Genomic DNA, 12327 nt, shown 5'->3' with positions numbered 1-12327 from the left:
AATCTCCAAGCTTGGGCTGATAAGTGGCAAGTACCATTTGTGCCACACAAGTGCCAGGCAATGACCATCTCCAACAAGAGAGAATCTAACCATCTCCCCTTGACATTCAACAGCATTACCATCGCTGAATCCCCCACTATCAACATCCTAGGGGCTACCATTGACCAGAAACTGAACAGGAGTAGCCATATAAATACCGTGGCTACAAGAGCAGGTCAGAGGCTATGAATCCTGAGGTGAGTAACTCACCTCCTGACTCCCCAAAGCCTATCCACCATCTACAAGGCACAAGTCAGGAGTGTGATGGAATACTCTCCACTTGCCTGGATGGGTGCAGCTCCAACAACACTCAAGAAGCTCCACTCCATCCAGGACAAAACAGCTCGCTTGATTGGCACACCATCTACAAACATTCACTCCCTCCACCAGCGACGCACAGTGGCAGCAGTGTGTACCATCTACAAGAAGCACTGCAGCAACGCACCAAGGCTCCTTAGACAGCACCTTCCAAACCTGCGTCCTCTACCAACTAGAAGGACAAGGGCAGAAAATACATGGGAACACCACCACCTGCAAGTTCCCCTCCAAGTCACACCCATCCTGAATTAGAACTATATTGCCGTTCCTTCACTGTCACTGGGTCAAAATCCTGGAACTCGCTTCCTAACAGCACTGTGAGTGTACCTACCCCAAATGGACTGCAGCGGTTCAAGAAGGCAGCTCACCACCACCTTCTCAAGGGCAATTAGGGATGGGCAATAAATGTTGGCCTGGCCAGTGATGCCCACATCCCATGAATGAATAAAAAAAGACCCAGCAGAAACCCAAAGGGAGAACTTGCAAACTCCACACAGGCAGTACCCAGAATTGAACCCGGGATGCTGGAGCTGTGATGCTAACCACTGCGCCACAGTGCCATTCTGATAATAGTCTAGTTCCCTTTTGAATGCCTCTACTAAACTTGCCTCCACCACGCTCTCAGGCAGTGCATTCCAGATCCTAACCATTTGCTGCAGAAAAAAGCTTTTCCTCATGTCGCCATTGCTTCTTTTGCCAATTATTTTAAATCCGTGCCTTCTCGTTTTCGATCCTGTCACGAGTGGGAACAGTTTCTCCCTATCTACTCTGTCCGGACTCCTCATGATTTTGGATACCGCTGTCAAATCTCCTCTCAGCCTTCTCCAAGGAAAACAGTCCCAACTTCTCCAAGCTATCTTTGGAGATGAAGTTCCTCGTCCTTGGAACCAATCTCGTCAAACTTTTCCACACTCTCTCCAATACATTCACATCATTCCCCAAGTGTGTCGCCTAGATATGGATGCAATACTCCAGTTGAACCGACCCAGTGATTTATACACGGTTAATACAACCTCCTTGCTCTTGTATCTACGCCCCATACGGGAGAGGAAAATATAGGGAGCAGATGGAAAATTTGTCTAAAAATGGGAGTAGAAGATTGTTACCCTACCATCAGATCCTGCTTTACACTAAACTTATTGATGCAACAACACATCAGTGGTTACAGCAGAGCTTCTGGAGATAATGTTTGATGCAGGAAATGATGCAAATAATGTCACCGCTCCCATACCGGAATAATTCCAGGAGTTACCCCAGTGGACTGAGTGTGACTTTGTACAAATTACAGATGATCATTTCATCTCCTCTCTAGGTTCATTATTTCATATTCTGAGGAATAATCTCTGATCTCACTAAATCTAAACATGATGATGATATTTGAAGGAAGTTCTGCCCACATTACAGCCACTTGTCAACAGGTTTCTGTGCCCAGAATCACCAAACTGAGCAAATATGAGTCAGTGTTTGAATGTGGTGCAGGTGCAGTATATAAAGACTGAACACTGCAAGGAAAAGGCAGAGCGAGAGAGAGAAGCAGCTCCTTTACTCTTAGAAACCAGCCAGCTGATCACACAAGAGGCAGAATGAAATCCTTTCTCCTCATCATTGCTGCAGTACAGATCCTCCACTGCTCAGGTAGGTACTGGAGAGAGCGACACCTCATAAAGCAACAAGTTATTGGGAATGAGATTCAGACACTGATACATTACCAATGTGTGAAAAGAATTCACTGAAGAATGCTGGGGAGTTTTCTAAAACTTTCCTTTTCTCTGTACAGGAATACCGAGCCCTAAGGATGCTCTGAGAGTGTCTGTTATAAAGTTGAACGAAATCACAGAGACCACCAATCTGTGTGGGATAACCAGGAGAAGAGTGAATGATGTAAGTGTGTCCTGGTCTCAGTGTGTTTCACTGTCTAAAATCTACAAGAATATTACTGAGTGCAGTTAGACACTGATTATTAAACAGGAGCAGAATATTATATTGCACTCACACTGATGGGTGAATCAGTCCACAGTAAGAACACTCGATACAGTAACACATTAATTACCTGTTCTCCTCTCATCAGATTTATCGCACAGGAAAATTATCGTACAATGTGGATTTAACATTCTCAGTGAAAGAAACCGTCTGCTCCAAGAATTCTGGACTGGAATTTGATGATCCCAACTGTTACTTCCGCACCAGAAAAACTGCAGTGAGTTCTGAGTTATGTTGTCACATCAAAATCACCTGAGTTTTATCTTAGAAATGGCCATGAATACAGAGTTATATCAGAGAAAAGGCCATGTGTACTGAGTTATATCAGGGAAAGGGCTGTGTGGACTGATTTATGTCAGAGAAAATGCTGAGTGTAATTTTAATAAATTCTACTTTGACAGGAAAAAGGTTTTTGCAAAGGCCATGTGGAATATTTTGCTGATGAAGTTGTTGACATCGATGTGGAATGTCGAGGTTTGAAGACAATTGGCAGCAACAGTGAATCATCAGAGTCCAGTGAGAACAGTATTGAGGTAACCTCACAATTATACACATCAGGACAAGGGGATTTCTGCACTTTGGGGCAGGTCTTTTCTCCCTGTCAGATCTGATGCAGGAGGAGGGATGATTCCAGGTTTTTGTTGAAGCTCAGTGAGTGGCTTTCCAAATGTTGGGAGGATCACACTGATAGACTACAGAGAATGAGAAGGTCTTCAGACCAGGAGCCATATCACATGGGTGGTACAGAGGCGCATTGGATAGCACCACAGCCGCACAGCTCCAGTGACCTGGATTCAGTTCTGGGTACTGCCTGTGCAGAGTTTGCATGTTCTCCCTGTGACTGCGTGGGTTTCCGCTAGGTGCTCCGATTTCCTTCCACAGCCAAATACTTGCAGGTTGATAGGTAAATTGGCCATTGTAAATTGTCCCTAGTGTAGGTAGGTGGTAGGTGAATGTTGGGGATGTGGTAGGGAATATGGGATTAATGGAGGATTAGTATAAATGGGTGGTTGTTGGTCGGCACAGACTTGGTGGGCCAAAGGGCCTGTTTCGGTATCTCTAACTAAAAAAAAATAAAGAAACATGATTGAAGTCAACATAGAAGGGAAGGAAAACAATAGCAGCCCATATTGATTTTAAAAAAAGGGACAGAGAGAATGTTACAATTCAAGTCAAGTTTATTACTCTCTGTATTTCAAGCTGTTGTCCATTACACAGAGATTCTTCAATCTTTCTCAAGCGGATGTGAAGTACCTACAAATGTCTTTCCAATTCTGTTGGCCATATACGGCTCTTAATCATTCTGAAGTTATCAGAATGAGCAAGTAAGGTTTTATGATTTTATTTTTATAACCAAAAGATTGTCAAATTGCTTTAAGCAGACGGAATTTAAAAAATGAGCTGAGCACCTATCAGTGTCTCAATGACGTCTGTATTATGATAGAATTCTTCATCAAGATGGAGAGTGACATAGTTTATTCTGAGACTGGGGTCCTGAATCTTAATAAAGGAAACTATGAAGGTATGAGGCGTGAGTTGGCAATGATGGATTGGGAAACATTACTTAAAGGGATGATGTTGGGCAGGCAATGGCAAACATTCAAAAAGCGCATGGATGAACTGCAATAATTGTTTATTCCTGTCTGGCGCAAAAGTAAAATAGGAAAGGTACCAAACCATGGCTTACAAGGGAAATTAGAGATAGCATTAGATCCAAGGAAGAGGCATACAAATTCGCCGGAAAAAAACAACAGACCTGAGGATTGGGAGCAGTTTAAATTTCAGCAAAGGAGGACCAAGGGATTGATTAAGAAGGGGAAAATAGAGTACGAGAGTAAGCTTGCGGTGAACCTAAAAACTGACTGTAAATGTTTCTATACATATGTGAAGAGAAAATGATTGGTGAAGACAAATGTAGGTCCCTTACAGTCAGAAACAGGGGAATTTCTTATGGGGAACAAAGAAATGGCTGACCAACTAAATACACACTTTGGTTCAGTCTTCACAAAGGGGGACACAAATATCATACCAGAAATGTTGGGGAACACAGAGTTTAGTGAGAGGGAGGAACTGAAGGAAATCAGTATTAGTAGAGAAATGGCGTTGGGGAAATTGATGGGATTGAAGGCCGATAAATCCCCAGGGCCTGATCATCTACATACCAGAGTATTTAAGGAAGTGGCCCTAGAAATAGTGGATGCATTGGTGGTCATCTTCCAAGATTCTATAGACTCTGGAATAGTTCCTACAGATTGGAGGATAGCTAATGTAACCCCACTATTTAAAAAGGGAGGTAGAGAGAAAACAGGGAATTATAGACCAGTCAGCCTGACATTGGTAGTGGGGAAAATTCCAGAGTCCATTATCAAAGATTTATAGCAGAGCACTTGGACAACAGTGGTAGAATTGGGCAGAGTCAGCATGGATTTACGAGAGGGAAATCATGCTTGACAAATCTACTAGAATTCTTCGAGGATGTAACTAGTAGAGTTGATGAGGGGGAGCCAGTGGATGTCATTTATTTGGACTTTCAGAAGGCTTTCGACAAAGTCACATATAAGAGCTAAACGTGTAAAATTAAAGTGCATGGGATTGGGGGTGGTGTATTGCGATGGATAGAAAATTGGTTGGCAGACAGGAAACAAAGAGCAGGAATAAACTGTCTTTTTCCGAATGGCAGGCAGTAACTAGCGGGGTACCGCAGGGATTGGTGCTCGGACCCCAGCTATTCACAATATGTATTAATGATTTAGATGAGGGAGCTAAATGCAATATCTCCAAATTTGCAGATGACACAAAACTGGGTGGGAGGACGAGTTGTGAGGAGGATGCAGAAAGGCTTCAGGGTGATTTGGACAAGTTAAGTGAGTGGGCAAATGCATGGCAGATGCAGTATAATGTGGATAAATGTGAGGTTATCCACTTTGGTAGCAAAAACAGGAAGGCAGATTATTATCTGAATGGCTATCAACTGAAAGAGGGGAATATGCAACGAGACCTGGGTGTTCCCGTACACCAGTCGCTGAAGGTAAGCATGTAGGTGCAACAGGCGGTAGAAAAGGCAAATGGTATGTTGGCCTTCATAGCAAGAGGATTCGAGTACAGGAGCAGGGAAGTCTTGCTGCAATTATACAGGGCCTTGGTGAGGTCACACTTGGAATATTTTATGCAGTTTTGGTCTCCTTATCTAAGGAAGGATGTTCTTGCTATAGAGGGAGTGCAGCGAAGGTTTACCAGACTGATTCCTGGGATGGCGGGACTGACATATGAGGAGAGATTGAGTCAGTTAGGATTATATTCGCTGGAGTTTAGAAGAGTGAGGGGGGGGATCTCATAGAAACCTATAAAATTCTAACAGATCTTGACAGGGTAGATGCAGGAAGGATGCCCCTGATGGTGGGGGAGTCCAGAACCAGGGGTCATAGTCTAAAGATATGGGGTAAACCTTTCAGGACTGAGATGAGGAGAAATTTCTTCACCCAGAGAGTGGTGAGCCTGTGGAATTTGCTACCACAGAAAGCAGTTGAGGCCAAAACATTGTATGTTTTCAAGAAGGAATTAGATCTAGCTCTTGGGTCTAAAGGGATCAAAGGATATGGAGATAAAGCGGGAACAGGTTACTGAGTTGGATGATCAACCATGATCATAATGAATGGCGGAGCAGGCTCGAAGGGCCGAATGGCCTACTCCTGCTCCTATTTTCTATGTTTCTATTACCAATAGTCAACTGAGACTCAATCAAATCAACACCTTTACAATCAGACTCAGACTAACCACACGACTGGTGACAACTGATATGGAGGCGTGGGGATGAACTTTTATCAGCCTCTGTGTTACACTCTCTCACACATTAACTTGGCAATTAATGGTTGTAAATTCTAAACATACTGTACGGGGATATATCATACTAATATCCATCTGGACATGTTCAGCATCTAGAATGGACATCAGAGCAGCATCAGTTAGTGCTCTTTAGTGTCATTTCTCTGATCAGTGTTCCCTTTGGAAGATTGGAAGATGTGGTGAGAGAGGAAATGATGGGAAGGTGCTATGGTGCACAAGTGTTGACCTCATGATTCTAAAACCCAAGATTAATGACAAAATGCCTCACTGAGCCCCTGTGCTAAACATCTAAAAATTAATATTTTAACACAGGTGGAAAGGAATTCAGAAGAAACATCACTCGAGAAATCTTCAAATGTGAGTATAAACAAAAACAATTTGGCAGTTTCTTTTTTGATCTTCCCGTTTATCAACGATTAAACGTTTTTGTTGTTTTCTGACCTTTGCCAAAGGATTGTTGAATTGACCAAATACAGAGAGCGAGTTTGTTCTTCCCTGATGATGAGGTCAGCTGAATGTCTACAGGACAGGATAGGAACAAACGATAGCATCGGGAGGGCAGTGTCTCTTACAGTCTCACCAATAATAGACACTAATTACTGACTCTTCCTGGAGGGAACGGCAGATCCAATACAATAAATCCCAATTGATGGAGAATCTCACTTGTCATTAGTTTATCCATTGGCCCCACGGCCCCAGTGTATTGATAACTGCTGCACTGCACAATGAGATATTTGCTGAGGATCTCTCCACTCCAACACTAAGGTCAGGCTTTTATCTGTGCGATGGGGGTCTTGACCACCAGCAAAAGCACCAGCAAGAGCCCCGTGCTGCCTCCTCTGGGGAAGGCCTGCTGGATCAAGTGCCAATTAGGCACTTAAGTGGATAGCGGAGGGCCTTCACTGGGATCATGGACCTTAGCGAAGAAAGTCGTGCCTGCTGAGAGCTGTCGGCCATTCAAAGGCCCCGTGCAGCAACAGGCCCACCCGCCACTGGGCTAATCCTGGCTGCGGCAGGATGAGGCCCTTAATTGGGCATTAATTGCCCATTTAAGGGCCTTAATTGACAGCGGGGTGGGAAGGCCATTCACACGTTTCCTGCTCCAGACCTAATTTGTGTGGAGGTAGGAAGGTGGCAGTGTGTCCCCCCCCCCATCCCCCCAGCCTCCATCCTGCCTGATTATATGCTCTCCTGCCTCTAAATTCGACTTCGGAGAGAGTATAAAACTGCCCCCGAGTCACTGAATCACAGATCGGAAATGTCCAGAGTTAACTATTTCTCTTTTGTCATTTATTATTTAATATTTGTATTATTTTAAAAATATCTCAATCATCCCCTGTGCTGAACATATAAATATTTATACTTGATTACGGATGAAAAGCAAGTCAAAATAATCATCACTTGAGGAATCTCTGAGTGTGAGTATAATCTGGGACTTTGTGATAGATAATTGTCAACTACAATAGACTGTTGAAACTGGATTCAGCTGCACCACAATGGAGTCTGAGGAATTTATTTCATTAAATATCCAGTTAGAGACAGTGGGAGAGGGGATTTTGATGCTCAATTGCAATCGGGTTCTTCAATTATTTTAGAGGATTGTTGGACTGACGCAAAGAGGAGGAGTTTGTTATTTCCTGTATTTTAGAATGTTCTAGAGTCAGAGAGAATGGTCTCCCCTGACAACAACCATGGTAGCCGAACAGATACAACTGCTGGTTTCATGAGGGCAGCATCATTTACGTTCTCCTCATCTAATAGATAATAGTAACGGTTTTTTGTGGCGGAATCAACACAATAGAGACCAATTAATGGAGAATCCCAGCTCCCATTAGTTTATCCATTGATCCCACAGCCCCACTGTATCAGGACTGGATTAATTATTGCTGCACTGCACAAGATGAAATGTTTGCTGAGGATTTCTCCACTCCAACACTGACTCACTGAATTGCAACCCTGAAATTTAAAGTGTTGCCTCTTCTTCATTTATAATCTAATATCATTTAAACCTTTTGTTTGGAGATGATTCTAAATATCGACATTATTTACAAAATGCTAAACATATTGCTACAGACAGCTGGTAAGGGGTGTGGGTGGTTCCCATTGCTCACCTTCCAATTGGTCACAATTGTGTTTTGTTTAAAATGGTGAGTTGGCCCCCGAGTGTTTTACTTGCCAAAGAAACAGATAGTGACACGTTTTCCTGTGGGTTTAAAACAGAAGATTAACTATTTATTGCACAATATTCATTCCCCAAAATGTTCGCAACACCACTCACTTGCATTCAATCTCACAGGCACTCTCAGGAGATGATAGTTAGAAGGTAAAGGGTAAGTGTTAAAGATGTGGTCAGTGTTGGTGATTTATAGTAAACTTCTAAGTAGGACAGTCTTTTTTAAAGGTGCAGGCCCGGGCGTTTGTAGTCTTGAACTTCTTGTGATGTTGTAGATTTCTGGTGGTTAAAATTTCAAACTGAAGGTGGCAGTCACTTTCAGCTCCCTGCTGCAGCAAGTTGAAATGCAAAAATAGCAACAGGGCTTCTTCTTGTTTAGGCTGGATCTTTCCACAGCCCCTTGTTGGACTGCCTTCTGTGATGTTGCACTGATCTCTCCCTCTCTCTCCAGAGAGTTACCTTTCAAGTTCAGAATCCATCAAATTAGAGTTTCTGTTAGTTGACACATGACCTTCTCACCTGATGTGACCACACAATGGACCAGGATGTGGAATCCATGGCTATCTATTAATGCGTGGATGAGTATCATTCTGTTCTGACGTGTCCGCTTCACACATTCTTTGCCTCAGAAAAATTCCATTCAATTCAGGAATCTCTCTTAATGGTTTCTGGATGGGTGTAGTTGACATCTCTGAATCTGGAGTGTATCTTTTTGTCCTTTTGAAACAGTGGGACAGTGTTTGAATTCAGAGGCTAGGTCATCTGACCTTCGGCAGCCTTCTTTTGCAGCATATTGTTGAATTGTTTTTAAGGAAGAGTCAATTTCAAAGTGTCTACATTGAATAAAGTTTGTATCTTAAAGGTAGGAATATGGTATGCCTTTACTGGGCATGACAATATAAATCTGAATACTTTATTCCAGGTGGTAAGCAAGTCTGCAGAAACATCACTTGAGGATTCTCTAAATGTGAGTACAACCTTACGATTTTGTGTCAGAAGAATATCAACTACAATAAACTGTTGAAACTGGCTTCAGCTGTGTCACAATAGAGTCTGAGCCTCTGTCTTAATTCAATCAAAGTATGGCTGGAGCCTAGAAATTTTAAGAGTTAACATTTCTTCATTTATGGTTTAATATTCATGAAATCTTTAGTTTGAAGATAAATCTAAAACTCAATGTTATTTACAAAATGTCTCATTGATCCCCTGTAATAACAGATAAATCTGAATATTTTAATACAGGTGGAAAGCAAGTCAACAGAAACATCGCTCGAAGTGTTTTCGAATGTGAGTATAAACGGGGCCTGTGTGTCAGATAATTGCTTCTTGATCATGATTATCAACAACAATAAAACACTGAACTCAGATTGAACTCAGTCCATCTGAAAATGACAGTTCTGTTGATTCTGTTCATTCCAGGAACACAATGATGATTCAAGAGCCCGACACTAACCATGAATGAAACTTCTGAAAGGCTGAGCTAGGTGTGAACACAAGAAGACTTCATTCAGATTAAAGAAGATGTTGTCAATTTTATTTACTTGTTTATATATAAGAGGGGACCTGGGGTTCCTTACTGTACATTTTATTGTAACTGGGGGATTCAATATTTTGTAAATGTTCTGTCTTTTGGTGTGTGTTGTCTTGCATTCTGTGGATCAGATTACAAGTGTAAAGAGAATATTTCCTGATGTTCTTTACAACTGTGGTTCATTCCATTCTGTATTCAGATATTAAATGTGTGCTTGTTGGCTGGGCTTTGTTGCTCACATTCTCTGCCGAGATGGCCTTCACCACCGCCATGAAGCATCCAGAGAGTTTACTGCTGGTCTGCTAGGAGTTGTTGATCAAATGACCTTGTTGTATTATCTTGCATTTCACTTCATTGTTTTTCAACCATAATACATTCCAACAATATCACTGACACAGATGTGCTGTACTTTGCTGTCTTGAAAACAGATAAATAAATGACTTTTCTTGCAGAAAATATATTTTGTAGTTATACTGAGTTTACTGCCTTCAGATCTAATTTTTTGCTATGATGATATTTTCTTTAAAATTATATTGGGCATAAGCAAACTGAATTTTAATGATCGGTTGGAGACAAAATCAGAGGCCGGGGGGGAGGGGGGCATAAAATCAGGACGGAAGGCTGTGGACCAGAAGTCCAAGGCCTTGACCTCCCTCCCGCATTTTACTGTTGGCAGCCAACATAGAGGGTGGTCTTTGCACATCCACGAGGCAGCAAGGCAATTAAGGTATTTAAAATCCAAAATGACTGCAATTTTATTCACTGATTCAGATTTATCTCATGGCAAACGGGAACCACGAGGCTTCAGAGCCTTGCCTGGTGAAAGGAGTTGACAAGGAGTTGGGAGCTTTGTGTTGGCTACACTAGGAAGCCATCAGGTGAAGCAGTGTTACTTGTCAGGGAGGTTGGAGGATGGAGGACATCAGGAATCACTGTCAGGAGTGGGGACAAAGATGCCAGCCCTGCAGGGGAGCCATACCAGGGTCTGATTGCCAGCTCATCAGAGGTGACAAGCGAGGGAACGGGGTGAGCCATTTGCTGTGCAGGCCTTGCACTCAGGTAGAGGCAACCTGTCATGGGCCTCATTCATCCTGGCCTCAGGGATCAGCTGAGAAGCAGGAGCAACATAAATGAAGGGAGGTTCAGGCACCGGCAGGGGCATGCCTTCAGCCGTGGTTGTTGAGCCTACCTTCCTTCACCTTCCAAAGTTAAATGTAATAGTGAATACGGAGCTGGCAGCCCTTTAGATATGGTGCCAGCACCTGCCATGGCATCATCTGACACCGCCTTCGCCATCTCTGCTCCAGCTTCCGTCCTCTCACTGGACGGCCCCCCCACACCTCCCGACTCTTAATTGGCCAGCCGCCACTTGATCACATGAGCAGGCCACTCATTGCCCCAGTGGAAGCCCCGCTTCCAGTCCCGATGTCAGGACCTGCGGCCTCTGAACAAAATTCAGCCCAATTGTGCACCACAAATATCCCTTAGCGAGATTCTGAATTAATTGAATATATTAATAGGATTACAGATAACACGATGGTACTGCAGACTCCTGAAGAGAATGGATTCACATTATCTAAATGTGGTTGACAATTCATTGTCCTTAAAGTAATTTACCTCTAGATTGTGGATAAAATACACTTGCAGTGTGGTGAGGTGGGGAGGTTCAATTCTGGAACCAGACGTTAATACGGGGGAGCGATAACTTTGTGATGGCTCCCACCAGCTCTGCTGTGACAATATAAATATGACCATGGATTACAGGCAGAAACTCTTCTGCCGTGTAAAAGATTTTCTCAGTATTTGCTTTGGAAATGTCAGGGGCAGTACAGATTATTTGAGAAAAACTGTTTCAATTGCTGAAAAAACATTGATATAAAAATTCCAGTTGGTTAGCAATTGAGGTTGTGCGTTAACAATTTACGGTAACCAATTTCTCCTGACACAAATAATATGTCTGACAGCGTCGAACATGACAATTAAAAAGCCAATTTTGTAATGACATGATTTTTAATTAATGGAAATATAAGGTTGAGTGTGACAATTTATGGTTTACACCAGGTGAATTGCTCAGAAAAGAGCATTTGTTTTCTTGAAAGACGAGTTCTTAGAAGAACTTAAGACCCGAGATTCAGCATAACTGCCTATCTTCTGGAGAAAAAAACTGGATCTGTGGAAGACTTGGGTGTGTATGTACTGGGCGGGATCTTGCTGCTGATTTGTCAGGTTTAGTGTGCCTGTGATAGGTCGGGACATGTTATTGTTCTTGCTGCTGATATGTTGGCTATTGTGTTCTGTGATTGGTCAGTATATGCTATTGTTCTTGCTCCTGCTGTTTGGTGGGTCTTGAGTGTGTGGAGAGTTGTTTGTTGTTATAGTGGGTTGCACTTCGGTATGTTGGTTGCAGAGCGAGCGATGGTGTGTTTCTTGAGTAGGGGGTAGC

The 12327-nt window shown here is 42.8% G+C and overlaps 1 protein-coding gene across 1 annotated transcript; it reads left to right on the top strand.

The window, feature by feature from the left end:
- Positions 1 to 1868: 1868 nt before the first annotated feature.
- LOC137372230 (secreted phosphoprotein 24-like) lies at positions 1869 to 10204 on the top strand. Its single transcript, XM_068035881.1, has 8 exons — positions 1869 to 1992; positions 2135 to 2238; positions 2426 to 2554; positions 2739 to 2870; positions 6493 to 6537; positions 9276 to 9320; positions 9596 to 9640; positions 9773 to 10204. The coding sequence occupies exons 1-8, from the start codon at positions 1941 to 1943 to the stop codon at positions 9803 to 9805; spliced, it is 585 nt and encodes a 194-aa protein (XP_067891982.1). The 5' UTR covers positions 1869 to 1940; the 3' UTR covers positions 9806 to 10204.
- The last annotated feature ends 2123 nt before the right edge of the window (positions 10205 to 12327 follow it).

This window comes from Heterodontus francisci, chromosome 7 (genome assembly GCF_036365525.1).
Source record: "Heterodontus francisci isolate sHetFra1 chromosome 7, sHetFra1.hap1, whole genome shotgun sequence".
NCBI classification, from domain to species: Eukaryota; Metazoa; Chordata; class Chondrichthyes; order Heterodontiformes; family Heterodontidae; genus Heterodontus; species Heterodontus francisci.
This window is presented reverse-complemented; position numbering and strand designations above follow the sequence as displayed.